The 27,333-nt window shown below is 38.7% G+C and overlaps 1 protein-coding gene across 5 annotated transcripts in view; it reads left to right on the top strand.

Moving 5' to 3' along the window:
• LOC122551628 (RNA-binding motif, single-stranded-interacting protein 1-like) overlaps positions 1-27,333 on the top strand; it is a 210,437-nt gene that overhangs the window by 18,660 nt on the left and 164,444 nt on the right. For all 5 annotated transcript variants that reach the window (XM_043693851.2, XM_043693850.2, XM_043693854.2 and 2 more), the window contains exon 2: positions 22,305-22,480. In XM_043693851.2, the coding sequence (XP_043549786.1) occupies positions 22,305-22,480 (176 nt within the window). The remainder of the gene's footprint in view (positions 1-22,304; positions 22,481-27,333) is intronic.

Below are 27,333 nucleotides of genomic sequence, written 5' to 3'. Positions count from 1 at the left end.
TGGTTTGTCATTTGTAACAAAAAACTCTAGAGAAATAAAATGGCAGTCTGAACATAAAGCACTGTACATCTGGAGTCAAGTTTCAGTAATCCCAATATAGTGGTGAGTCATAGCTGGGAAAGCGTTCGCTACATCTTTAAACTTACAGCTTGAAACAAAAGAAATGTTCATGATTTTACAAAAGGCAGGGAGAGTACTTTATCCTTCAGAGGAAAGATACTGAGTTTGATCTGTTGTTATACTAAGTGTAATGTGTATTATTTGTTAAATATTTGGAATAAATGCGTATTATTTCATGATTTTATTGTAAAGGAAATATCTGCAGTATTTGTAGGTGCTAATAGTTTTTCCCAGCCCCTGAAAATTCTTATGTGAATTGATGGCTTGTCACTTAAATCTTCAAATGCCTTTTTATTTCAATAAATGAAAGAAAACCAAAAAGGACCTTGAAAAAGTAATATGAATTAATAAAGATTTAACAAATGAACAATTTTGTTTTAAAAGGATAAAATAAACTAAACTAATTGATTTGATCAAATGTCCATGAAGTAGCATCATCCAATTGTGCTCAAAGATAACTATGAATCCGACGGTTTCATGGAATCAGTGTTTTTACCCTATTGTCTGAAACTTAAAATGAATGTCATCTAAACCACTATATCTAATGTTATAACATTTGAACACTCTGATAGCTAATTTTAACCACATTTATTTAACAACAGTTCAGATAAGGCGGGCTGGCCACTGCCAATTTAAAGAAACATTGTGACAGGAATTTTGTGCTGGTGGTCGTCTCTTCTTTGTCACTTCTTTTAGAGATTTTCAAGCACATTATCTTTTTAAATGTGCCATTTGTGAATAGAGTCATATAGTAATAGAGGTGTACAGCACGGAAATAGACCTTTCAGTCAAACTCGTCCATGCCGACCAAATATCCAAACTAAGTCTTGTCCCTTGTGCCCTAATTGGCCCATATCCCTCTAAACCATTCCTATTCATATACCCATCCAGATGCCTTTTAAATGTTGATGTTTAGTTGTCTACAATTTTCATGAAATCATGTTATAGCGGTTTAAGTGATTAAATGTTGACATTGAGTTGCTGTTCACTTGTCAAATGGAATAAGACACCACTAAATTAATTTATGTACAGAAACAGGGTAGAGTGGAAGTGTCAAATTTTGGTAACTCAAAGTAGAATTGTCACTTCCAAGTAAGAAAGGCTTGAATATGAAACTGCTAGCTGAATTTAACTGTCATGTAAATCATTTTTGGGATTTGTATCACAGCAAATCAGCCTTCAAACTTTGTTTTGTATCACATTAGTACTTTAAGTATGAATTTCCTGTCAATGAAAAGCATGAGGAATGTTTCAGTTCTGTTATATCTAAATAGCATTTTTTTTAAAATTGCACATTTCGAAACTACAACTTGCAAATTTAGTAGTGAATTATTGGAAGTGGAGTTAAATATGCCTTTTCCCATTCTTCACCTAAGGATTTGGAGGTGCTGGTGTTGTACTGGGGTGGACAAAAGTAAAAATCACACAACACCAGGTTATAGTCCAACAGGTTTATTTGGAAGCGCTAGCTTTCGGAGCGCTGCTGTTCCATGACCACCTGATGAAGGAGCAGCACTCCGAAAGCTAGCGCTTCCAAATAAGCGCAAGCTTTCGGAGGACTATAACCTGGTGTGTGTTTTTTAAACTTTGTTCACCTGAGGAAGAATTAAATTTTCCTGAAGTTTATTATACAGTAGTTTGCAAAAATAAGTCTCTGTGTTGTACATATTTGCTGTCACAACAATTTAGGGTGTTTGCATTGAGACAAGTAAAGCTTTGAGGGTGAGGCCTATAACTGGAATGGCTGTGTATTTTGTTTGCGGATGTGACTAACTCTGCTGGTCTGGAGCATGCTGATAAGATGCTCCTTTTTCACACTGCAATCTGCAGTTTGAAAGGCCTGAATATTTCTGACAGAGCCAGGAAAACAAACAGGCTTTCAGTACTCAAATGATGAGGCAAGCAGTCAATGTGGGGGCACTAACTAACACGAAATCCAGGCCATTCATTGCATTTCAATCAAAGTTCCTTTTGTCTGCACTTCAACTCAGATTTAAATTGCTTCATAAATAGGTTTTGGTGCACTATTGGGCAGATGATTTATTTTGACTTTTCAGTTTAGAACCAGAATTATAATTTTCATCCACTCTTCTACCTGCATGTTTTAAATAGCTTTAGTGCATCCATTTATTCAAAGCATACAAAATAGTGTTAGTGCTGTGAACAATGTAATTTTCATTTCTGGTATCTTTTATTGGTTTGGTGAGTAAACATACATAAAAATTAATTAATCAGAATTGAGATTGGTTGTTGCAAAAAAGTTACCAGCATTTAATTGACCAAACAAATTTGATCATTACTCAAATACACCAATTTCTGGATTTGTTTGCACTTGTCCTTCTCGCACTTTCAAGTACTGAGTTGAACTTTGTCCAGTTGGTGCTTTGTATGCCAGCTTATTGAATGAGCTGATAGAAAATGTAAAAGAGGGTTTAAACTCTTGAGCAATTTGAAAGATATATATTGAAATCGATGAAAAGTAATTCCGTCCACATAATGTTTGACTTTGCTTTAAGACTGCTTTATTTGATACCGGAAAGAATTATGTGTATATTTGTTCTAAATTTTCCAATTAATTTCACAAGTGTGAACCAGCTGTACTTTGGTTTTAATCATCTAATGAATTTTTACTTGAGGTAGATCTGTAGTTCAATGGGCCAGGAATTTAGCAATGTAACTAGATGTTTGGTCTAACAGGGAACAAATGTGTATCTTTTTGTGTCACAAAGTCCCAAGTTTTGCTATTGAAATGACATGACACAAACTTTAGGAAACTGTTAAGGAGCTCCTTGTTATTCAAGAGCTTGGAATAGAGTCATAGAGATGTACAGCATGGAAACAGACCCTTCGGTCCAACACGTCCATGCTGACCAGATATCCCAACCCAATCTAGTCCCACCTGCTAACACCTGGCCCATATCCCTCCAAACCCTTCCTATTCATATACTCATCCAGATGCCTTTTAAATGTTGCAATTGTACTAGCCTCCACCACTTCCTCTGGCAGCTCATTCCATAAACGTACCCTCTGCATGAAAAAGTTGCTCCTTAGTCTCTTTTATATCTTTCCCCTCTCATCTTAAACTTATGCCCTCCAGTTCTGGACTCCCCCACACCAGGGAAAAGATTTTGTCTATTTATCTTTTACATGCCCCTCATGATTTTATAAACCTCTATAAGGTCACCCCTCAGCCTCCGACACTCCAGGGAAAACAGCCCCAGCCTATTTATCCTCTCCCTATCGCTCAAATTCTCCAACCCTGGCAACATCCTTGTAAATCTTTTCTGAACCTTTCTCAAGTTTCACAACATCTTTCTGATAGAAAGGAGACCAGAGTTGCACGCAAGATTCCAACAGTGGCCTAACCAATGTCCTGTACAGCCGCAACATGACCTCCCAACTCCTATACTCAATACTCTGACCAATAAAGGAAGCATACCAAATGCCTCCTTCACTATCCTATCTACCTGCATCTCCACTTTCAAGAGCTATGAACCTGCACTCCAAGATCTCTTTGTTCAGCAACACTCCCTAGGACCTTACCTTTAAGTGTATAAGTCCTGCTACGATTTGCTTTCCCGAAATGCAGCACCTCGCATTTATCTGAATTAAACTCCATCTGCCACTTCTCAGCCCATTGGCCCATCTGAGCAAGATCCCGTTGTAATCTGAGGTAACCTTCTTTGCTTCCGCTATATCTCCAATTTTGGTGTATGTTGAATTATCTCTCGAAACATAGTTGATGCAAAAGATTTAATGAACAAATTTTTCAGCATGATAACAACAATATTTCAACTTTATAACTTCATGATTTTAATGGATGCTATGCTGGTGGGTTTTTTTTAGGTAGTTGAGGTTTTGACTTTGCTAAAGTTAATGTAATGAAAGATGCAAAATTCTAGTGACATAATCATTGTGTATCCTTTACATTAACACAGACTCAGAAGTACATAAAAGATGAGGATCAGGATATCTTGATGATTTTGCCTGTTGGTGTTCTTTGACATTTAATAGGATTCTTTGTTTTGACATTTTAAAATTGCATTTCAATAGTGTTCTCGTGATATGAGATGATTGTTGAACAGAACAGGTTAATCTGGCTTGGTATTTGTAGTTAAATCATACTTAGTGTTATGAGCTAAGAATACAATGATCAAAACTTGTATTGTGAAGAATTTCACAAAATAGATTAATAATACTGGGAATGGCTCTCTGGTTAATTTAATTGAAGAAAAGTAGAATTGGTCCACAGGGAGTTGGATACTTTGAGGAATCCATATGGTTTTGTACATGAAAGAGGTGGATAGGTTATATCATCTCCCTCATTTAATATTTTTTTAATGCATAAAAATAAAAGCAAGGGTCGCCTGTAAAATCAACATTTATGATTTTCCTCAACTCAGTTATCAGCTCTTCAGCCATTTTGGGGCTGCTTTTATTGATACCTGGTGAACTAAAAATCAAGAAACTTATCAAATTCTCAATGCTTATCACTTTATGCTTCCATATTATTCCTCCTGTTTTTTCACACTTTTATGTGCAGCTCCAAAGAGCAAAATATATGTCAATGATTCACTTTACAAGTAGACAGCTCATATTTTTGGTGTTTTGCATATGTCCTCCAGTATCTAGTTTTCCAATCCGTCCAGCAATTTGGATGACTAAACTTAGTCTTGAATGTTGTTAGTACATAATGTGCTATGGTTGTGGCAATCACTGGTTTACATGCAGCAAGAATCTCTACATTTTAAGCCTTGTTTTCCGTATGACTGTAAATAAATGTTCCATTATTTATAGAAATCATTATCCTGGGGCTTACATTTGACCAGCCATATAAATACTAGACTAGCCACATAAGTACTGTGGTTACAACAGCAGGTCAGAGGCTGGGAATTCTGCAGTGGGAGGCTCGGAATTCTGCAGTGAGTAACTCATTTCCTGTCTCCCCAATGCCTATCCACCATTTACAAGGCATAAGGCACAAGGCAGAAGTGGGATGGAATAGTTTCCATTGCCTGAATGAATGGAGCTATAAAATGACAAAATTACACCATCTAGGTCAAAGCACAGCACTTGATTGGTACTCCAGCCACCACTTTCGACATTCACTTCCTTCACCACCACCATGTAAAATTTTGGGAGACAAAATTTAAGTTTGTAACACAGAGTTGATTACAATTATAGAGATTTGAAAAGCAGCCAATCTAAAAGTTTATTCATCCTGATTGATTACAAGATGCATTCCAGGTACAAATGTTTTTCAGAATTTATTTATTTGTTTATTGCTATAACTTACTAATACTTAAAATTGATAGTTTTCAGCGTTTCTGCATTGAGATGTCAGTTTGCGACTTTGGTTGGTCACAGATCTCTTTTTTTTCTGTTGACTGAAGTTGTCCTTCTGTCTTCGGCTTTCCCTATCTTGTGCATCAAATCACTTGAACACCCAGGCCTCATTACCCCTGGCTAGCCACGATCCCCTGCACATGATCAAAGGTGACCTGAACTCTTAATTGGCTTATTCATGCATGGTCAATCTTGGACTTGCTTGGTGGTCTATGTGCAATTCCTGATTTGTTTATATAAAAGTAACTGTCATCTTAGTGACAGCACTTCCTGCTGTCTCCTCATTCACTTTTAGCATGTCAATTACATTATAATATTATCCCTTTTATATCAGCTTGTGCCTCTTGGCTTACTGATTCCATTGAAGTTTTGGAAAGAATGTATTTTTGATTCATCATTTGCTCATGTTGTGGACTAGACTAAACCCATTCATCTAAAATATGAAGAAAATAGCCCAGACTCCAACTTTCTTTTATTTTTAAAAGCAAATGCAAGGCATTGTGTTCTTGATGCAATGCAATTGGGGGTCAAACTACCAAATTTGAAGCAACACACACTTTATTCTTATACTATAGTTAAAATACAGACAAAAGAAAGAGGAATTAGAATAACCACTTTAGTGGAAAACTTAACAGAATAATAGATTATTTAACTACTAAACAACGACTGTTCCAAAAGCCAACATTTCATAAGCACAGCCTTGGCAAAGGCAAATACAGTAAAATAGATTGTCTCATAAGCAATTCTTTAGTCCAGGAAAAAAGAACAGCAAGAGGAAAACTCTTGGTGAGGGAGAGAGAACTCAAGTCTGTTGCTGTAGCAGGGAGAGATGTATAGCAATTTCCAAACTCCAATAGCCACAGAAAGTTAAACCAAAATCTTGGTTCTGTGGGAGTTTGACCCCACCCATTCAGGCTACTTCTTATGTTCCAACTTCTAAAATAAAACCCAAGGCCTCAAGCCATTTACTTTATTGGCTTGGAACAGACCGCTTGGTACCTCTGTCTCAACCACGCTTTGTTTTTTTTAAAAAAAGGGACAAAATGCACCTTACAGCCACAGTATTGTTACATGTATAACCACCCATGATTTTCTTTTCTCCCCCTTGCTTGTATGTATGTAGAGGTGAAGTTTATAAGGGGGCATTAAAGTTTTAACTAGTGGAGTTGCATGTCGATGGTTCTAATTGATTATCTCTAGTTAGATTCTATTTAAGTGGAATAAACAGTCATTCTTGTTAAGTATAGAAACCTGATCTGTTCTTTCTGTCAATCTGGGTCTGAAAGATGGGTAAATTGGGGAATTTTGTGTACTTCTAAGAATCCTTAACTCCTGTGATGCCTTTAGGAATATCACAGCTTGATTTCCAGGCACACTATCCCAGTCAGGTGTAATCCTTTACCAAAATAAGGTTCTACCAGTGTTAGTAGGCCTGTTTGGATTATGTACTGTCCCCTTCTGGTCATTTGCTATCATCATAAATGTCCCAATTTGAATGCTCTCCAAAATGCATTAATATTCTATTAACTACAAGAACCAAGTGTGATTCCACAATAACTGTTGATAATTAAAACAAGAAAAGCTCACAATAGCCATCCAAACTTATACAACAGGGTTATTATATCTTTAAGTTTCCATTTTAAAACATAGTTGTTTCTTTTGTCATGACTCACTGGAGTAGTAAATTGGAAGACAATCCTCACTATTCCTGAGTTGCTACATATGTGAGAACTTGACTAAACCACCAAATTGCCCAATTTTACCTGACTGTCTAACTCGGGTAAAAGAAGATACACGCTAAGTTTTCCATGAACAAGAAAATAATTATATTTATTGGAAACAAGATCAGAAATTGCTGGAAATAACACAGGTCTAGTAGCATCTGTGGAGAGGAAGCAGAGTTAGTGTTTTCAGTTCAGTGACTCTTCTTCAGAACTACATATTAGAATTGACTATTCTTAACCAAAAGCAAAGAAACATGAATTTCTAACTTGTAACTCAAAACCATAAACTCTTTTGAAAATTTCCCATATACATACAAACCGACACACACAGACACAACAAGATATAAGTATTATGATGGGAAGAGGAAAAAGTCAGAAACAGTTTGGATCGCAGTTGTCGATGAGTTGTTTTCTTTTGGTTCTTTCTGCTTTTCAGTTCTTTGTCAATTAAACCAGCATGATTGCACATGGATGTCTTTCATTCACTGAGAATTTACCCCTGTTACTGTCTCTGAAGATGGCTTTCCTTCTATTCATTTCAACAGGCAATTTGCAGAGTGAGCAGTTTACAGTGAGAACAGCTCATGGAAAATTTTCTGTTCGTTCGCCACATATTGAGGTGTTTTCTCATTGCAGGCTTGGTGTTTTTTGATCTGTTTTCCATGTACAAGGCTGTAACCACTGGCCCAAGTATCATTCTGAACCAGTCAACTGATGTTATCATTGCTGATCCCTCTCAGGCTTGCAACAACTGGTCAATTGAAAAACAAACTGAAGGACTGTTTGTTTTTCGTCAAAACTGAGCATTCACCTGGAGCCTATGCATAAAGCATTCTTCTCCACCTGGAATCCTGGAATTCTCTCTCTCTAAGGGCATTATGGGTCAACCTACAGCAGTGGTACAAGAAGGCAGCTCACCACTACCTTCTTAAAGGAAACTAGGGACAGTCGCTAAATGCTAGTCAGCCAGCGATGGCCATGTCCCAAGAATGAATGCATTTTAAAAAAAGTGTTGTGAGTTGGTGAAACTAGTGTGAATGAACGAATGATTTTATTGTACAGTTATCTAGGAAAATGCAGTGAAAAGTGTTTTGTCACCACAATCAGGTGCCATTTTGAGTTACAAAAAGAATAAAAAGAAATTATTAAATAGAGTTCATCTTCTGAGCATGGGTCCAGGACTTCTGCGAGGTGTGCCCGGTCTGAAGGTGTCTTTGCTCCATGTACAGCAACAACGACACTGGTGTCCTAGGAGTCCCTAGCTCTACTGTCACCTCCTCGCCGACATGGCCAAGTGTCCCCATTCTGGGCACTGCTACCACTGCAGCTGATGTCCTGCCACTGCCAAGAGTCTAGGCTCTGGGCCTCCTGTTACAGGGTCCCTTCAAGCACTGCTGCATCTGGCAACACTGTAGCCACTGATACTGACCCAGGGTCTCAGATGAAGAAAGAAAAGAAAAAGAGATGATGAAAGGGAGAGAGAGAGAGAGAGAGAGAGAGGAGAATCACTGGCCTGGGATGGACAGGCTCAGCACCGTGAATCCAAGATCCCCAATAAGGTTCAAAACTGTGTTCATTCCTGATGAAGGGCTTGAGCCTGAAACATCAAATCTCCTGCTCCTCAGATATTGCCTGACCTGCTGTGTTTTTCCAGCGCCACACTTTTCGACTCTGATCCTCAGCATCTGCAGTCCTCACTTTAACCTTTAGGTTCAAACCTGACCAGTGGGAGATCCTTATATGGGCATTAATTGTATAAGAGGTGTGTGGGATCTAGAGAAAGAGTATTTTTGTGGGAAGATAGGAATCTAGATCAAGTATATGTGTGTGAGGGTCATATCAGGAATGATTGTGTGTGGGTGTGGTGGGGACTAAGAACAAGAATGTGGGTGGAAAGGCAAGACAGGACCAAGAAAATGTAGAAGAGGTGGGAAAAGGGTAGAAGATTGAACTGTTGCATTGCATTCGCCAACTATTCACCAGTAATGACTCCTGTCATCCACAAATGAGTTATGATCAAATTCCCTAAACTTAAAGGTTCAGGAGAAACACTGATGATTGCCATGTAAATCTTCATCAGTGATGCCTTCTCTCTGTACAGTTCGTGGCTTTACTGGCTCTCTGGTCAAACCTATCGCCAATAATCCCTGAAAGGCTGGGGTCCAATTCCAAGAAATTACAGTAGCTATGATATACTTAGAAATGTTGCTGTACTATAGAAATCATAACACACAAGTTTGAGGAATTGGCAGGAGTGGAGCGGGCATGTGGACTTCTCTTTAATGCAGCACACTATGAAGATCTGAAGTTGTCTAAATTGTTAGAAGAGCGTAATTTATTTATGGCTTTAAAAAGAAAGTGGATATTTTTATTATTCATGGGATGGGGGCATCACTGGCTAAACCAGTCTTTATTGCTCATCCCAAAATGCCCAGAGGGCAGAAGAGAGACAACAACATTGCTATGGGTCTGGTAGTACATGTAGGCCAGATCAGGTAAGAACGGCAGATTTCCCTCCCAGAAGGACATGAGTGAACCAGGTGGATTTTAAGAACAATAGATAATGGTTATACAGTCACTGTTGGACTAGCTTTTTCTATTCCAGATCTTTTTGAATTCAAGTTTCATCACCTGATGTGGTCTCTCAAGTTCTAGCTCCTGCTATTCCCTGCAAGATCTGGAATCATTTAACCCACATTCTGAGTCAGTGCTGAATGCTTGTTACCTGATGTGCTGAAGATCTGCATGCTTCACATTAGCTGGCAGTTCTAAAGCGGTCTTCGTGATCCAGAAGAAAAACCATCTCACCTCCTGCCTATTAACAACCAATTTGCTAACAAATGGCAGTCGGTTTTCTGATCATTTTGGCACTTTCCCCCACTCTGACCTTTATTCCATGGGTCTTGGAATTTGGTGCCCTTTTTTTTAAATTCAGCTGACTGTGAATTTGGGAAGAGGTTTTAGATCTGTAGATTATGGAGAACATAGGACAATCATTTTTAATTTGAGGCATCCAGCAACATAGTTCAGTGAACAAAGATATTGGGTGTCATGCCTGTATCTTGTCACATGTTATGACCACCAAAAATCAGTAACACCAGGCCAGCGATGTAGTGTTTTCGCTGATGTCCAACACCATTTTCTGTGCACGTTGAAAGTGCTCAGCTCTTCCTCTGACAAGTATTTAAAGTTACGGTCAAACCTGTAGGGATCCAAACGAAAATCTGGAAATGACATTAGCTGCAGGGTAATAAACCTTCTAATTCATACCTGTTATTTTGATGGGAAACAAATGCTATTTGAGATACTCCATGGACTCTGGATATGATCACTTTTGTTTCTAATTTGTATTAGTGATGTAGATTTTTAAAAATTAAAGCAAATTTATCCGTTTTGGAGATGATACAACCTAGGGAAGTTGGTAAGCAGTTTTGAATTTTTTTTATTTCTCTCTGACTCTGTCTTTGTTATTGTGGTCTCTATATCTGGTTCAATTTGAATCTGAAATCAAATCTGGACTATCATCCATATACAATACATATAACCTGTAGTCTAAATATTCTTAAAATTAAGAAACAATTTCTTGAATATCACTGTTTTAGTTTCTTCCTGAAGCATCTGAAGACAGTTGTTATCCATCTAAGAGGGACTTGTGCTAAAGGAAATGTTCTGGCTTAAAAGTCACTTTTTCTTGAAGTGAAAATATAAAGGGAAGGAAATGGTATGCCACCATGGGTTAAGACATTTATAATTGTAAGAAAGTAGTGGTGAGAGTGGGGTTTGTAAATGGTATATTAATAGAATAAATGCTTAGGTTCCAAAGCAAAACATTGTCTACTTTATATATGTAAAAAGGTGAATTAAACTATTAGATTTGGTTTTGATGACAACAAATTCTGATCTCTTACCCTATGCATATTTCTAATACATGGATGATACCTCTTGTGATCTTTGAATTTGCAGTCACAGCTAAGGGTTTCCCTACACTTCCAATACACTCCAAATCACGCTCAAATTGAGGTGAAGCACTCTAACCCTTTCCTTTTCCTTGACACATTTGTTGAGAAATATGCTAAAGGGTTCTCCACCACTAAACGCTGTAAGCAACTTTTAACAATAGGTTAAGCAAGCTGTTTCAAGCTGCAAGAGTACAGTAGTTAAACGGGTGGTATGTCCCACTAATAGGATGCTGCCACCAGTCCAAAACAAATTCTGCCTACCCCACAATTGAGCAGTGTTATGCATGAATTTCAGTGCCAGTGCGATGGCAGGAACATTGGCATTTATCCCAGTGTTTAGCTGATCGAATCAAACAGCATGTTCCTTTTAGTTGTTTTTTTTAAGAAAAAAGGCAGCGTACAGACTTCATTTAATGAGCCAGCATTTGGAAAATCTAGAACTGAACAGGTACTGCTAGTTGTGATTCTGAGATTAACCAGCACTTACTGAACAATCGAGTGTGCTAATAGTTACACCAGTCAATTTTTAAGATAATCAGTTAAGCTTGTTTACAGTATTGACACATTCATACACAAGGACCTGTTCTCTGTTTAAAAAAAAAAGATTTTTTTACTTCTTTGCCTTTGGTTACCTCTTGATCCTGTTGCTTTTATAATAGCAATGCCTTTACTAATCTGAATTGACTTTCCTATCAATCAGCATCCTTTTCCCATATGGTATAAACTGTTATGATAATTTGATATTTTATATTCTTACATTTGTCCTGGTGTGTATATAGATAGCTTCAACAATACATCTCTTTTTCAGCAATTCATTACTTCCATGAATTTGATTTCAGTTACATGTGCTGCATAAATTACCTTTGCAAAGTTAAATGAAAAAAATTACACATACCCTTCTCTTGCTTGAAATTTAAAATTAATGTCAAAATTGCTGATCAATAGCCCATAATATAAAAATGCAAATCGGATTATCATTTAAAACTCTCCTGGTTTAAGAATAGCCCACTTGGACAGATTAGGAAGTTGACACATGGCTAAATGATTGGTATGAAAAGAGGATTTCCACTTAATTGGACACTGACACCTATATCGGAACAAGAGGAGCTGTACCACAGTACTGGGCTTCATCTGAACCATGCTGGGACCAAGTCATGGTGGAAAGGATAAATTAGAAAGGATTAAACCAATAAACGGTGAGAGCAAGGTCCAAGTTGTTATTTCAGACAACATGGACAAAAGTTTACCTAATAAGAATAACAAAGTTTGAAAAACTTTCCAAGATAGGGACAAAACAGGATTTATAGCCCATTAAAAGCTCTAATATTATTTACTTAACTTATCTTTCCTAATCAACCTTCGTCAGAGATGTTGTTATGCACTTCTGGAGTAGGTGCAACATGAACCTAGGCTTGCCAGTCCAGGGGTAGGGACACCACTACCGCACAGCAAGTTTAATTTGCAAGTTATAGCACAGTCACCATTGCTGAGTTGGGATTACAAGCTGGAGATAACTTGTGACATAAAAGTTGTAACCTCTTCAGAAAAGACAGGGAGGAGTACAAATATTCTTCCCTTTGACAGTCCTTGGTTTGCACATCTCTTCCCATCATTCCCACCAACTCCCTGGTAGCTTCCCCTGCAACCGGAAAAGATGCAAAACCTGCCGGTACACCATCCCCCTCACCTCCATCCAGGTGAGACAGGGGTTCATCTGCCTCTCTTCAAACTGAATTTACTGCATCAGGTGCTTCTGATGTGGTCTTCTGTATATGAGGGAGAGCAAATGCAAACTTAGGGAATGGTTCACTAAGCATCTCAGCTGGTCCTGCCGGGGCCGACCAGACTTCCCAATCACCGCCCATTTTAATTCCCCCAACCACTCCCTTTCCGATATGACCATTCTCGGCCTCCTCCATTGTCACAACAAATCAGACCACAAATTGGAGGAACAAACCTCATCTTTCACCTGGGCAGTCTACAGCCTGGAGGACTCGACATTGAGTTCTCCAATTTCAAATAACCTCCCTTCCCAGCCCTTCCCCATCCCTTCGACTGCTCCCTGCCATCAACCAGATTCATTCCTCCCATTGACCAACCAGGTTGAACCCTATGCCTGTCTTCACCTATCTCCACTTCACCACCCTGCCACCCCTTTATCTACAGCTCCCCCCACACGTATACCCATTCCTGAAAAAGGGTTACACCTGTCGACTTCTGCACCTTCTGATGTTGCCGGGCTTGCTGTGTTCTTCCAGACGCCTGCTTGTCTACTTTGGATTCCATTACTGCAGTTTATTTTTGTCTCAGATCAATCAGTTTAGCATTAAATCACTAATTTAGGCATTATTCTAAGTTTGATCAGTTCTTCATGTTTGACATTTTCCAGATACCTTTTCAAATACTGCAACATCTAAGAATAAGGGTTGTCACTTTGGCCAGAAGCAATTCAAGTTTTAATAAACAATTTACAATATTTGTTCACATTTCAGTCTTGTAATCATTGTATATACAAAATATAACACATCTGCTTTTTTAAATGTATTTTTCTCTTCCTCCAGAAGCATTATTTTGATTGCATTCTACTGTACATAATGTCAAATACATTGAAAATAACTTACCTCATTGTTTAGAATATTTTGTTTCAACTGAGTAGTAACATTTTTAGATTAAACCATTTCATTACAAAGTCATGTTGTGCATTTTATGTGGGTTTAAGTTATGATTGGTATGTATCTAATGGAAATTATTCATTTTAGGAGCTCGCGAGATCAGTCACCTTGAGATGTTTGTTAAGATATTTTCAATACAATAATTCCTCATAATTCAAAATAATTTGAGTTCCTCCTGAAGAAAGAAAGGAGTTAACATGAGCACTATAAAAACAACAGGGGAAAAGGGAGGAGAAAATCCTGGATAGCAAGCAGAGTTTATCAAAAACATCTTAAAAGTTCAAGGTAAAAAACTTACTCAAGGAATATTCCAGCACCGACCTCGCGTAATGTTGAGTCAGGTAATTGAAGGTCTTTTCATTTTAAACTAATTTAGCAAATGGTTGGCAGTTCAAATTAACAAAGACTTTAAGCTCAATCAAATGCTGTCAGAAAACCCAAGGCAATCTCTTATTTAATTGCATGCAATTAATGTCAAAGACCAAAAATTTACATCTTCTAATTTAATGTAAATCATGAGTTACAGGGGAATGGGAAAAAACAAACAGGGTCCTGTAAACAGAACAGGCATGCAAGAATAGCGATCATGAAATAACTTTTTCCATAATATTAACCCCCAGCAAAAAGGAAGTTTTATATGTGCACCAGTTTGGTCAACAGTGACCTAGTGGAAGGTGTATCCATAATGTGTTTGAAAATATAACATGGGGGGAGAAAGCTTTTGATGTTGATGAGAATGAAGTACCTATTTGGTCTGTTTTGTGATTTTAGGATACTGTAATCTGTTCTATACAACATCAGTATTTAAGGCAATAACTTTGTTATTATCACTTAGTCTACATACAGCATGTTTACATGGGAGCTTATGACTGCTTTTGCTGTATGAAGGGACATAACCCATTGAGAACACCCATCAGCAGGTGGAACTTTGGAAAAGAGAACCGGGGAAAGAATTGCCATTGATCTCAAAGCTAAGGACCAATTCCATCTTCTGGAAACATCTGCAAAATGTGTGTTTGGATGTGTGGCTCCAGGATGGAGCTCCTTAGTCATGCAAGGATGGGGAATTTCCAAGGTTGACAGTCATACCTATTAGCGATTGATTGCCGACATCATTCCTATCACTGGAAACAGGATAGCTTTTGTGGCATCTCTTTAAATAAATAAGATTTCAAGTGTGGGGTTTAACACGAAAAGGTGGTTCCTCTCTTCTTAGTTCCAAAGCTTGCAACAGAATAACAGCACAGGCAGGTGTGCTGAGAGGCTGCCATTTTAGTGTGGTACTTCCCCAATAACCAAGAAAATTCTGTAATGCCAAGTCATGGATTTATACCTCTCAAAGTAATATGACCAGATAAGGATGGCAAGTTTCCTACCCTGAAGGATAATACACCAGATGGGTTTTAATGACAAATTAAATAAAATAGAATATAGAGTATAGAAAATCCTTGTTATTGTCACGTGTACTCCATTGTAGGAATACCATGAAAAACTTTTACAATGTCTGCTTTCCTTTGGCAACATCTTAGGAACAAATACCTTGGTACAATTCTTGGATACAGCAGAGGACTAAAAGTAGTTGCATTACTCAGAGTTGAAAAATAAGTTAAAAATAGGACATCATTAAAGGGTTGAAATTACAGTAAGGTAGAAAATTTCAAATAGACATTATGGCAGCTCAGCACACTGCCTCCGCATGTGGTCTAACAACTCACGTCAGATCCCAGTCCAGCAGCCATCTCTGCTCCACTCCAACTCCCAATCCACTCTTTACTGCCCTCAGCTGCTCCAAGGTAAGTGCCCGGATTGCCTCACCAAGCCATTCCCCACTGGGATCTCTCACTGCCTGGGAACTGGTCTTTGGCTCGCAGCACACACAGTGTACCAAGGCTTGCTGCTCATGATGTTCTGGGGCTCATTGCTCACGTTCTGGGGCCCGTATTCCATGCACTGTTCTAGGGGCTTGCTGCTCCGGGCACTTGCTGCTGGAACATTACAATAATGTGGTCACCATTACTGGAACTAGTTTCCAATTCCAAATTTATTCCTTACATTCACCTGCCTGTGGATTACAAGTTTATCAATAGTACCTTTATAAGACCACAAGTGGGAATAACAGCAGGCCATTTAGCCTATTGAGCCTAATCCACGATTCAATATTCCTCATATACACTTTTCTGCATTTTTCCCATAACCCTTGATTCCCTGACTAATCAAGAATATATATAAACATGTATGTATGTATGTATATGTATGTGTTTTATATTTTCAGCTTTAAATGTACACAGACCCTGCCCCCACAGCTCTCTGTGGCAAGGTGTTTCAAAGACACTCGACCCTCTTGAGAGAAGAAATTCCTCCTCATCTCAATCTTCAATTGCCTTCCCTTTATTCTGGGATTATTCTCTGGTCCTGGCCTCTCCATGAGGGGAAGCATTACCTCCACATTGACCCTGTCAAACCCCGTAAGAATCCTGTGTTTCAAAGAGTTCACCATTTCATTCTTTTAAACTCTAGTGAGTAGAATCGCAACCTGTTTAGCCTTCGTTCATAAGACAGTCCCTTCATACCAAGGATCACTCTAGTGAACCTTCTCACCATTCTCACTCGCACCCACCCTGCCAAACCATAACTTGATTACAAGGAAGCTTATTCTGCATCACCCCAAAAGGAGAATGAAACATAGTAGCAGAACATAGAGTCATAGAGATGTACAGCATGGAAACAGACCCTTCGGTCCAACCTGTCCGTGCCGACCAGATATCCCAACCCAATCTCGTCCCACCTGCCAGCACTCCGTCCATATCCCTCCAAACCCTTCCTATTCATATACCCATCCAAATGCCTCTTAAATGTTGCAATTGTACCAGCCTCCATCACTTCCTCTGGCAGCTCATTCCATATACGTACCACCCTCTGCATGAAAAAGTTGCCCCTTAGGTCTCTTTTATATCTTTCCCCTCTCACCCTAAACCTATGCCCTCTAGTTCTGGAGTCCTCGACCTCAGGGAAAAGACTTTGTCTATTTATCCTATCCATACCCCTCATAGTAGGTCATCCCTCAGCCTCCGACGCTCCAGGGAAAACAGCCCTAGCCTGGTCAGCCTCTCCCTATAGCTCATGCAGGGTGAGGACAGAGAAAAAGAACCTACAAGCAACGAGAGTTAAAGAAAAAGCTACAGTGTTAGCAAATCATAGAAGTACATCAAATTAACATGGAAGAGAGATATTCCCCAAACTCATTAGGCAGCAGCTGGCTCAAACTCAAGAATCAGAGTCCTGAAACAGAGAGTGACACAGTCACAGACCTTTAAAAATGCATCATTTCATAGTTGAAAAGTGTGATGCTGGAAAAGCACAGCAGGTCAGGCAGCATCCAAGGAGCAGGAGAATTGACGTTTCTGGCATGAGCTCTTCATCAAGAATGACAGGCTTATGCCCTTAAAGTCAATTCTCCTCCTTCTTGGATGCTGTCTCACCTGTGCTTTTCCAGTGCCACACTTTTCAACTCTGATCTCCAGCATCTGCAGTCCTCACTTTTTCATTGCAGTGTTCAACAGGAATGCCTAGTCATTGCTAGCACTTGCCGAGGTCTTCTCAAATACCCAGGCCCACAGACATGAGACAGGTATCCGATAATTATTAAATAAAACAGGACCAGAACAGCCAGGTTATTGCTGTTCTCTATGCAATCTGCACTATAGCCAATGATTTGTTGAGAAACAAAGGGTGGATGAGACTTCATTTTCTCATGGGGAAATTCTGCAAGGCTATGATACATTTTTGATTTGTGTGTCAGAACATGATAATTGTTTGGGCTAGATTGAACAAATGAGGCAGAGACCAAGCAAGTCCAGAAATTGATTTATCCATGATCTTTGCCATTTGCACACTTTCCTACTGATTGGTTATCTAAAGAATGAAGTAATACAGGACCACATAGTTGGGGTAATGAGGCAATGCCTGTTTTATTGCAATTAATGGAGTATTTAACACTCACCAAAATTGTACAGGTATGGAAACAAAATCTGGTAATAGCTTGCAGATAGTCTCAGGCCCTGTGTAATTTCTAACTCTGAAAGCAGCATGCTAACGCAAAATTCTGCTAAAAGCTTTATTAAAAAAAATCATGCCAACTGCCATCTTCGTATACGTTTGGGGGATGTTGGAATGAACCACATATATGCGTGATGACTCCCAGGCAGGGGGAGCTGAATGCCACAATTGTAGTCAAGTTGATCATTTTCAAACATTGCTGTTATTCCAAAACTACAATTAGTGGAAGTAAAAGGCAGAGTTTTAAATGCAACCAGGTCCTGTAAATGGGAGAATCTCAGCCACAGAAACTAAACATCCTTGGAAAGATCAATCACTCAGACAGTAAATACTGGTTAGTAAGTCTCAATATAGTTTAAAGTGGATGCTGGAGCAGATGTTGGTATTCTGGAACAGGTTAAGTTAAAAACATCTTTAATCAAACTTCAAGGTCCAGGAGAAACAAATTTTAAAGAAAGAGATCTAATCAGACACGATTAAAATATAAAGATACATTAAAATAACTGAACCATTTAACATTTTACAGAATTAAAAATCTTCTCTTCGGGAAGCATGTGATGAAAGTAGTTGACAATGCCCATGAAATTGCTGGGAGAGAAAATAGAGTAAATGACATCTTTCTAATTTTATTCTCAGGGTAATTATTAGTTATTTAAAAAAAATTAGTATCATATTACTTTGCAGGCAAGTGCAAAACCAATTTGAGTTTTCACTCCAAGAAGGATACTGCACCTTCTAATGGAAAAAGTAAGAACAGAAATTGAAAAAATCATAGCTCACAGTACTCACTAAAATGGTGTTCAAGTTTAGTCACTGTTCCTAAGCCAAATGAGACATTAAGATCAGCACGGTCTTGATCCAACATGTCAAAGCAGTAGCTGTGGTTTATGTGCAAAGCCATCAGCTGATGATGGATGGGTGAGCTAAATTGGCAAAGAGTACAAAGTTCTTAAAATTACTTGTTAACAGTGGAGGCAGAAAAACATCCTTTTGGGTCAAGAACCAAAATTGCTAGCTACTTTTATAAAGTATTTTTTGGTCATTATTCCTTCACAAGGTTACGCTTTGGTGTCTGCACCTGAAATATTCTAGTGGACAATATCTAACCTATTTCAAGGAAGGGATGGAAAAATCTTCCATTTGCAGGATTATTCTAGTACACCGTTCCACAAAGGAGGATCATGGTTGTAGAATTAGGAAGGTTTTGGAAGCACTGCAGGAGGCATGCCTAATCATAGCCAACGAGCATGAATTTGCAAAACCTCTGATCAAATCCTTTGGTCACAGTTCAAGACACAGGAATAACATTTGATTCTTAGAAAATAAAGGCAATCTGGGAATTTTCACAATCCAGGAAGAAAGTAGAGCAACAAATATTACATAGAACATTACAGCGCAGTACAAGCCCTTCGGCCCTTGATGTTGCGCTTCCCTGTCATGCTAATCTGAAGCCCATCCCACCTACACTATTCCATGTACGTCCATATGCCTGTCCAATGACGACTTAAATGCACTTAAACTTGGCAAATCTACGACTGTTGCAGGCAAAGCATTCTATACCCTTACTATTCTGAGTATTGCTGGGGATTGTTAAACAAGTGGGGAGATTCATACCTAATCTATCAGCAATTGATGAACCGGTGAGGAAATGGTAGCAGTTGTAAAGATTCTTTCTGCTCATGACTGACTGCTCATAGGGCAGGTTTGAGACAATGTCAACAGTGGTGCTGGAGTGTCAGTCTGAGAATGTTTTTCAAAAAGAAATTCTCCAAGGTATCAGTAAGTTACAGCCCATGTTATCAACAATACAAATCCATGTTGATGGAAAATATAGACTGGTATACTTTGCTTCAAGGTCTCCAACAGAAAAAGAGAAAAGATCTTCCACAGTTTGTGGAGGAAGAGTGGGAAGAAAGGTTTTAGCGGCAATATGGGTGTATAAGAAGTTTGCTGACTGTGTTGGGTCCAAGATGTAAAATTGAAACTGAGCTCAAGCCATTTGTTTCCCTTCTGAATATGAAGGAAACTAAAAAGATGCACCTTACATGTAGTGCTTCAGACTGTTCAGATATGATTGAACAACTGAGTACATAAAAGGAAGTTACCAGTTATCAGATAGCTTGTTGAACTTACTATTTAAAGGGGCTTGAAAACAAGATGTGGAGTTTATATCAAAAGGAGAAGTATACACACTCTTAAGTGAAGTGAAAACTTACAAATGATTTAGAGAAGCTCAAAGCCAATTAAGATTGTCTCTCGATTAGATGGATGGCCATCAGCAACACTATGTTAGGCCAATATTTTGTGCAATGAACATGTCTTCTGCTGAGAAGGTTTGTTGATCTTTAATGAAAGATTGGTGGTACCCACAATATTCAGAATTGCAATATTTGAAGAATAACATGTAAGAATATTAAAACATCAAGAAAGAGCCCAAAAGGCAATTTGGTGGCCAGTAAAATGATATCCAGTTGTCACATCTGCCCTATGAGCAGTCAGTCTTGAGCAGAAAGAATCTTTACAACTGCCATAATTTCCATCAAGGTGTTTGGAAAGGTTAGGAATAGACTTGTTTGAGTTTAAAGGCAAAGTATGTATCAGTATTCTAGACCATTGCTCAAGTTAAATTGAAATATGTCATTGTATAGTGATAAAATTATATAAATTAATATATTAATCTCATGGTAATACTGACATGGTCACATTTCACAATGAGCCACAACTGAGTAATTTACAGAATTTGCCCAAGAATATGGGTTCACTTGAGTAACAGGTTGACCTCCTTACCCATGAGCACATGATCTAACTGCGACAAAATCTCATGGTGGTTGGAGAAGAAGGGATGTGACATAATAGATTACCAACCTGACTGTAAGAGACACTGAGAAAGGATCACATGACTGGAGAGACTGGGGCAAGATTTCACTGAAGCCATACTGAGCACTCACTGTGCAAACACAAAGTCTGTAAATGAAAGGTCATTGTTGAGTACAAACTGCAGTAAAGTGTCTTTCAAGTAAATCAGGCCCATGTCAAAGATGATGAAACAGCACACCTACCTCACCCTGTGTATAAAGCTCACTACAAGGAGATCAATTTGCCTTGATTCCTTAAAATTGAAGATTCCATCCATAATCCAATCCTTGCAGTTGCACTGGAGCATAACTATTATCACAAGCTGTTCTGAAAAGATTTAAGCCATAGTCAATACTGAAAGAAATTCATAAATTGTAAACTACAAAATACTCCTGTTCTCTAAATAATCACAACCAAACAATTGGTCAAATCTGTCATCTGTGTTGTGGTAGTCATTTGTGTTCATCAGCTTTGATAATGACTTCAAGCAGAGTGTGCTGGAAGCTCACTTTGCTCTTGTCCATCTGTTACACCTAAGGAGACTCTATAAATGTGATTATTGACTTTCAAGATAATCGCAGGAATGAAGTTTAGAAGTAATTCATGTGCAATGCTTCATAGAATCAAATGTATTGATTAACCGTTTTTGTAGTTATTGATACTCAGAAATAAATGATCCTGAAATTACATTTAATATGGATGTCTTAGAAGGAATCAGAATGTTGCATTTCAGAAATGTATATTTTCTGATTTTGTATTTAGGCCTACATTTTCAGATAAACCAGATATGGTTTGAATATGAAAAAATCGTGGTGTCCTCAGGAGAAACATGCACTTGATTAGCAGCATCAATCCTAAATGTCACATGGATCTTATTTCTACCTTTTTTAAAATCCTGAGTCATCCCCAATATGCCCCCTTCCTGTCCATCTCCAGTTCCTTTGCATACAGATCGAATGTATTCTTTGTATTCATTCTGTAAGAAATGTGGAATTAGGTTGGACAGAGGGACAAGACTACTGGGATAATTTGCCCTGCAAGTGATACTCCATCATTCACGCTGTATAAATAAGGGAAGGTCCTGGACAGAGCACTCAAGTATATCAGCTGAATCTTTGCCAAGCTTGAGAGGACAGCAAGGAAGTGATAGGAGAAGGGCATGCTCAGAGAAGTTAGCATTGTGTTTGTATTTTCCAGAGGAAAGCCTGTTACTGGCTATTGTCTGTTTTAGTTTGGCGATTAAGTTGAGACAAGTGGATATTCGGAGTAATCGGGTAAATATAGTAGATTGTGTGAATAAAGTGAAAAATGTTTATAAGGTCTGAAACACCATTAGTCTTTGCTTTTATTTTCAGTGTACAATTTCAATTCCTGTTTGTAGCCATGAGAAAATACAGCAATAGAATCAATGATTTTGATACTTTATTCATACATGTACCATTGTTTCTTAATAATTAAGTGATAGTTAACTTTTGAAATCTTACATTTAGTGTATTGTCATAAATATGAAATTTGCACCCTATATTTTAATAACCAATCTAGCAGTAAGTCTTAATACTTTTTTTTTACAGCAACCCTGTGCACCCACTCCTCATCCAATGGCACCAGCCAGTCCACTCACCAACAGTAACAACAGTAGCAGTGGCAGCAATAATACAGGATGGCAACAGCTCAGTAAGACAAACCTTTACATCAGAGGACTGCCACCAGGCACCACAGACCAAGATCTAGTGAAACTCTGCCAGCCGTAAGTACTCAATATCCTATTCTAAACAGTCATATCATTCTTTTCGTTGACCATTAACCTTTGACATTATTAAAATAGTTTTTAATATTTAAATAATCTGTTTAATTATATGCAGGAATGTGCACTGGAATTTACTCAAATTAGTGTGGATGGGTTTATTTTGCAGAAATGAAAAATGCTCTCTCTTTAGCTGTGTTTTCATGCAGGAGGTAGATTTAGCTATGTGGCTGAAGGGATCAAGAGGTATGGGGGAAGGTTGCGATGATGATATTGATCTCGATGATCAGCCATGATCCTATTGAATGGCGGAGTAGGCTTGAGGAGTTGAATAATATCCTCCTGCTCCTACATTTATGTTGCTATGTATGTCGCTTAGACCATGCTTGGTGTATTGGACCTCAACTTATCAAGCTGCAGAATAGTATCACTAAATAAATTGATTTGTTTATAATTTAGTACAATTAACCAGACAAATAGGAGAAAACATATTTCATGTTAATGCCCTCAGTTGATAATTTGAGAATTTTAAAATGAAATGTGTCTCCTTTTGCAGACAGGTTGCAGACTAGTTTGTCACAAATCATTCTAAAACCTGTAGGATGGTAAAGATTTTTTTCCAGTAACTATCTGTTATTTAAAATATAACTTTAGGATGGCATTTTTCAATATAAACTAATATTTCTATTTTTCAACAATCTTCTATCCTGTAGGATAAATTTGATTTTGTGGTCCATAGTCAGGTAGCAGTGTTTCTCATCGACCTCAACGAAAGTTGCCCCCAGTGATTGACAATCTTTGTGACATAGTTTTCTCTATTCTTGAAGGCTGTAAAATTCTGACATCAATCCAAATGAATATGTTGGTGGGCGGCCACAGTGAAGTTAGCAAGCTCCATCACACACCATGAAACTGGGAATTAAAAGTGCTTTCTTTTTTAAAATAAGGACCTTATCAGTTAGCAAAATAAATAACGATTGGACTAAGATAAAAGCTAAAATATAGTTTTGAAATCTTTTTTTAAAAAATTAGAAAATAGAATTTTTATGATCATAGAAAAATTTGACATTCTGCAAATATAAAATTAGCTTCTTGGAACCAGTGACAATGCTTAGCAGTTGTTATAAAGTTAACATTAAAAATACAGTTTTATTTTCTTCCAAGTAACATTTTAAGACCATAAGACATAGGAGTGGAAGTAAGGCCATTCGGCCCATCGAGTTCACTCCGCCATTCAATCATGGCTGATGGGCATTTCAACTCCACTTACCCGCATTCTCTCCATAGCCCTTAATCCCTTGTGACATCAAGAATTTATCAATTTCTGCCTTGAAGACATTTAACGTCCCAGCCTCCATTGCACTCTGCGGCAATGAATTCCACAGGCCCACCACTCTCTGGCTGAAGAAATGTCTCCGCATTTCTGTTCTGAATTTACCCCCTCTAATTCTAAGGCTGTGTCCACGGGTCCTAGTCTCCTCGCCTAACGGAAACAATTTCCTAGGGTCCACCCTCTCCAAGCCATGTATTATCTGTAAGTTTCTATTAGATCTCCCCTTAATCTTCTAAACTCCAATGAATACAATCCCAGGATCCTCAGCCGTTCCTCATATGTTAGACCTACCATTCCAGGGATCATCCGTGTGAATCTCCGCTAGACACGCTCCAGTGCCAGTATGTCCTTCCTGAGGTGTGGGGACCAAAACTGGACACAGTACTCCAAATGGGGCCTAACCAGAGCTTTATAAAGTCTCAGTAGCACAACAGTGCTTTTATATTCCAACCCTCTTGAGATAATTGACAACGTTGAAACTTTATTGCTGGAACAGCACAGCAGGTCAGGCAGCATCCAGGGAATAGGAGATTCGACGTTTCGGGCACAGGCCCTTCTTCAGGAATGGAAGGGCCTGTGCCCGAAACGTCGAATCTCCTGTTCCCTGGATGCTGCCTGACCTGCTGTGCTGTTCCAGCAATAAAGTTTCAACTTTGATCTCCAGCATCTGCAGACCTCACTTTCTCCTCGAAGATAATTGACAACATTGCATTCGCTTTCTTAATCACGGACTCAACCTGCATGTTTACCTTTAGAGAATCCTCAACTAGCACTCCCAGATCCCTCTTAACTTTGGCTTTATGAATTTTCTCACCGTTTAGAAAGTAGTCCATGCTTGTATTCTTTTTTCCAAAGTGCAAGACCTCGCATTTGTTCACATTGAATTCCATCAGCCATTTCCTGGACCACTCTTCCAAACTGTCTAGATCCTTCTGCAGCCTCCCCACTTCCTCAGTACTACCTGCCTGTCCACCTAACTTTGTATCATCGGCAAACTTGGCTAGAATGCCCCCAGTCCCTTCATCCAGATCATTAATATATAATGTGAACAGCTGTGGCCCCACGCTGAACTCTGCGGGACACCACTTGTCACCAGCTGCCATTCCGAAAAACGACCTTTTATCCCAACTCTCTGCCTTCTGTCAGATAGCCAATCCTCAATCCATACCAGTAGCTCACCTCTAACACCATGGGCCCTCACCTTGCTCAGCAGCCTCCCGTGTGGCACCTTATCAAAGGCCTTTTGGAAGTCTAGGTAGACCACATCCACTGGGTTTCCCCGGTCTAACCTACTTGTCACCTCTTCAAAGAACTCCAACAGGTTTGTCAGGCACGACCTCCCCTTACTAAATCCATGTTGACTTGTTCTAATCCAACCCTGCTCTTCTACGAATTTAGAAACCTCATCCTTAATGATGGATTCTAGAATTTTACCAACAACCGAGGTTAGGCTAATTGGCGTATAATTTTCCATCTTTTGCCTTGATCCTTTCTTGAACAAGGGGGTTACAACAGCGATCTTCCAATCATCCGGGACTTTCCCTGACTCCTGAAAGATCTCAACCAATGCCTCCGCTATTTCCTCAGCCACCTCCCTCAGAACTCTAGGATGTAGCCCATCGGGGCCAGGAGATTTATCAATTTTAAGACCTTTTAGCTTTTCTAGCACTTTCTCTTTTGTAATGGCAACCATACTCAACTCAGCCCCCTGACTCCCTTTAATTGTTGGGATATTACTCATGTCTTCCACTGTGAAGACTGATGCAAAGTACTTATTAAGTTCTCCTGCTATTTCCTTATCTCCCATCACTAGGCTTCCAGCATCAGTTTGAAGTGGCCCAATGTCTACTCTTGCCTGTCGTTTGTTTCTTATGTATTGAAAGAAACTTTTACTATCATTTCTAATATTACTGGCTAGCCTACCTTCATATTTGATTCTCTCCTTCCTTATTTCTCTCTTTGTTATCCTCTGTTTGTTTTTGTAGCCTTCCCAATCTTCTGATTTCCCAGTGCTCTTGGCCACTTTATAGGATCTCTCTTTTTCTTTGATAGATTTCCTGACTTCCTTTGTCAGCCATGGCTGTCTAATCCCTCCCCGGATAATCTTTCTCTTCTTGGGGATGAACCTCTGTACAGTGTCCTCAATTTTACCCACAAACTCCTGCCATTTTTGCTCTACTGTCTTCCCTGCTAGGCTCTGCTTCCAGTCTATTTTCGTCAGTTCCTCTCTCATGCCCTCATAATTACCTTTATTTAACTGTAACACCATTACATCCGATTTTGCCTTCTCTTTTTCAAACTGCAGACTGAACTCTACCATATTATGATCGCTGCTTTCTAAGTGTTCCCTTACTTTAAGATTTTTTCATAGAGTTTGTACAGCAAGACTAACAGCAAAAAGTGGCAGTTATTGTGAATTTGGAGATTTTCCTTCAATTGTTATCTTGAGATGTCTCAAGTGAAGCAGTGAATCACTGACAGCAACCTGTATTCATGTATGTACGCCAGAGGTTGATGTCCTTACTGTAGCAATATCTAGCCATTATTGAGGTTCTGTGGTTAATCTCGTCTCCAGTTTGAAGGATGTCAACCTAATTGACCCAGTTGTGCATGACATTTTTGACTTTATTGGGAGGCTTCTACATTGAATAGATACACATCAGTTTGAAATTTACATTGTTTACTTGATCATAATTTCCTGCTTTTGAATGGACCTTTAGTGATGTGTAGTACCAGAAAACTAAGGTATGCAAAAAGGTGCAAGTGTTGAGCCAGAACTGTTAGCCTTGTAACACTTTTTTTAATCTTAATTTTTAAAAAATTGTAAGTTATAAATCCCAACTATTGTACTGCTTGTTGTATGATGCTCTCATTTTTGTGTCAGTCATTCACTAATATCATGTTTTTACATTGGGAGCATTAACAATGGGATCCTAAATGTTGCTTTGAACGCCTCATTACAAAGATCTCCTGTTGGCACGTTGGAATCTATTTATTAGAGCCACCTTAAAGAAAAGCAGCATGGAGCAATTAAAACACATACTTATATTTATACAGTGTCTTTCATGACGAGCAGACACCGCAAAGAATTGGCAGCCAGTGAAGTACTTTTGAAGTCTAGTTACTGGGGTAAAGTTGGAGAAATAGAAACTAATTTACAAACAAACAGCAATGTGATAATGAGCAAGTAATCTGTTGTTTGCGATGTTGATTTCAGAATAGGTATTGGTCAGAACAGTGGGAATTCCTTCCCTGCAGTTCTTTGAAGTAATGCAGTGGGATATTTTAGACTCACGCAAGAGGATATTTGAAGCCCTGGTTTAAAACAAATTAATGAGAAAGACAGCACTTCTGATGGTGTACTGCCTGGGAGTGTCAACCTTGAGTTTTGTGATCAAGTTCTCGAGTAGGATTTGAACACAATCTTCTGATTCCGATGTGTGAGCCACGACTGACACCAGTTACTTGTTTACAGGTTACAAGATACCTTCTTGGTTTTCTTTTGCATAACAAACTTTAATAA

Source organism: Chiloscyllium plagiosum, unplaced genomic scaffold, assembly GCF_037043375.1.
Source record: "Chiloscyllium plagiosum isolate Xiang-an unplaced genomic scaffold, Cpla_swu_hap1 HiC_scaffold_7, whole genome shotgun sequence".
In the NCBI taxonomy this organism is placed as follows: Eukaryota; Metazoa; Chordata; class Chondrichthyes; order Orectolobiformes; family Hemiscylliidae; genus Chiloscyllium; species Chiloscyllium plagiosum.
Note: the sequence above shows the minus strand (reverse complement) of the source record. Positions and strands in the feature narration are given on the sequence as shown.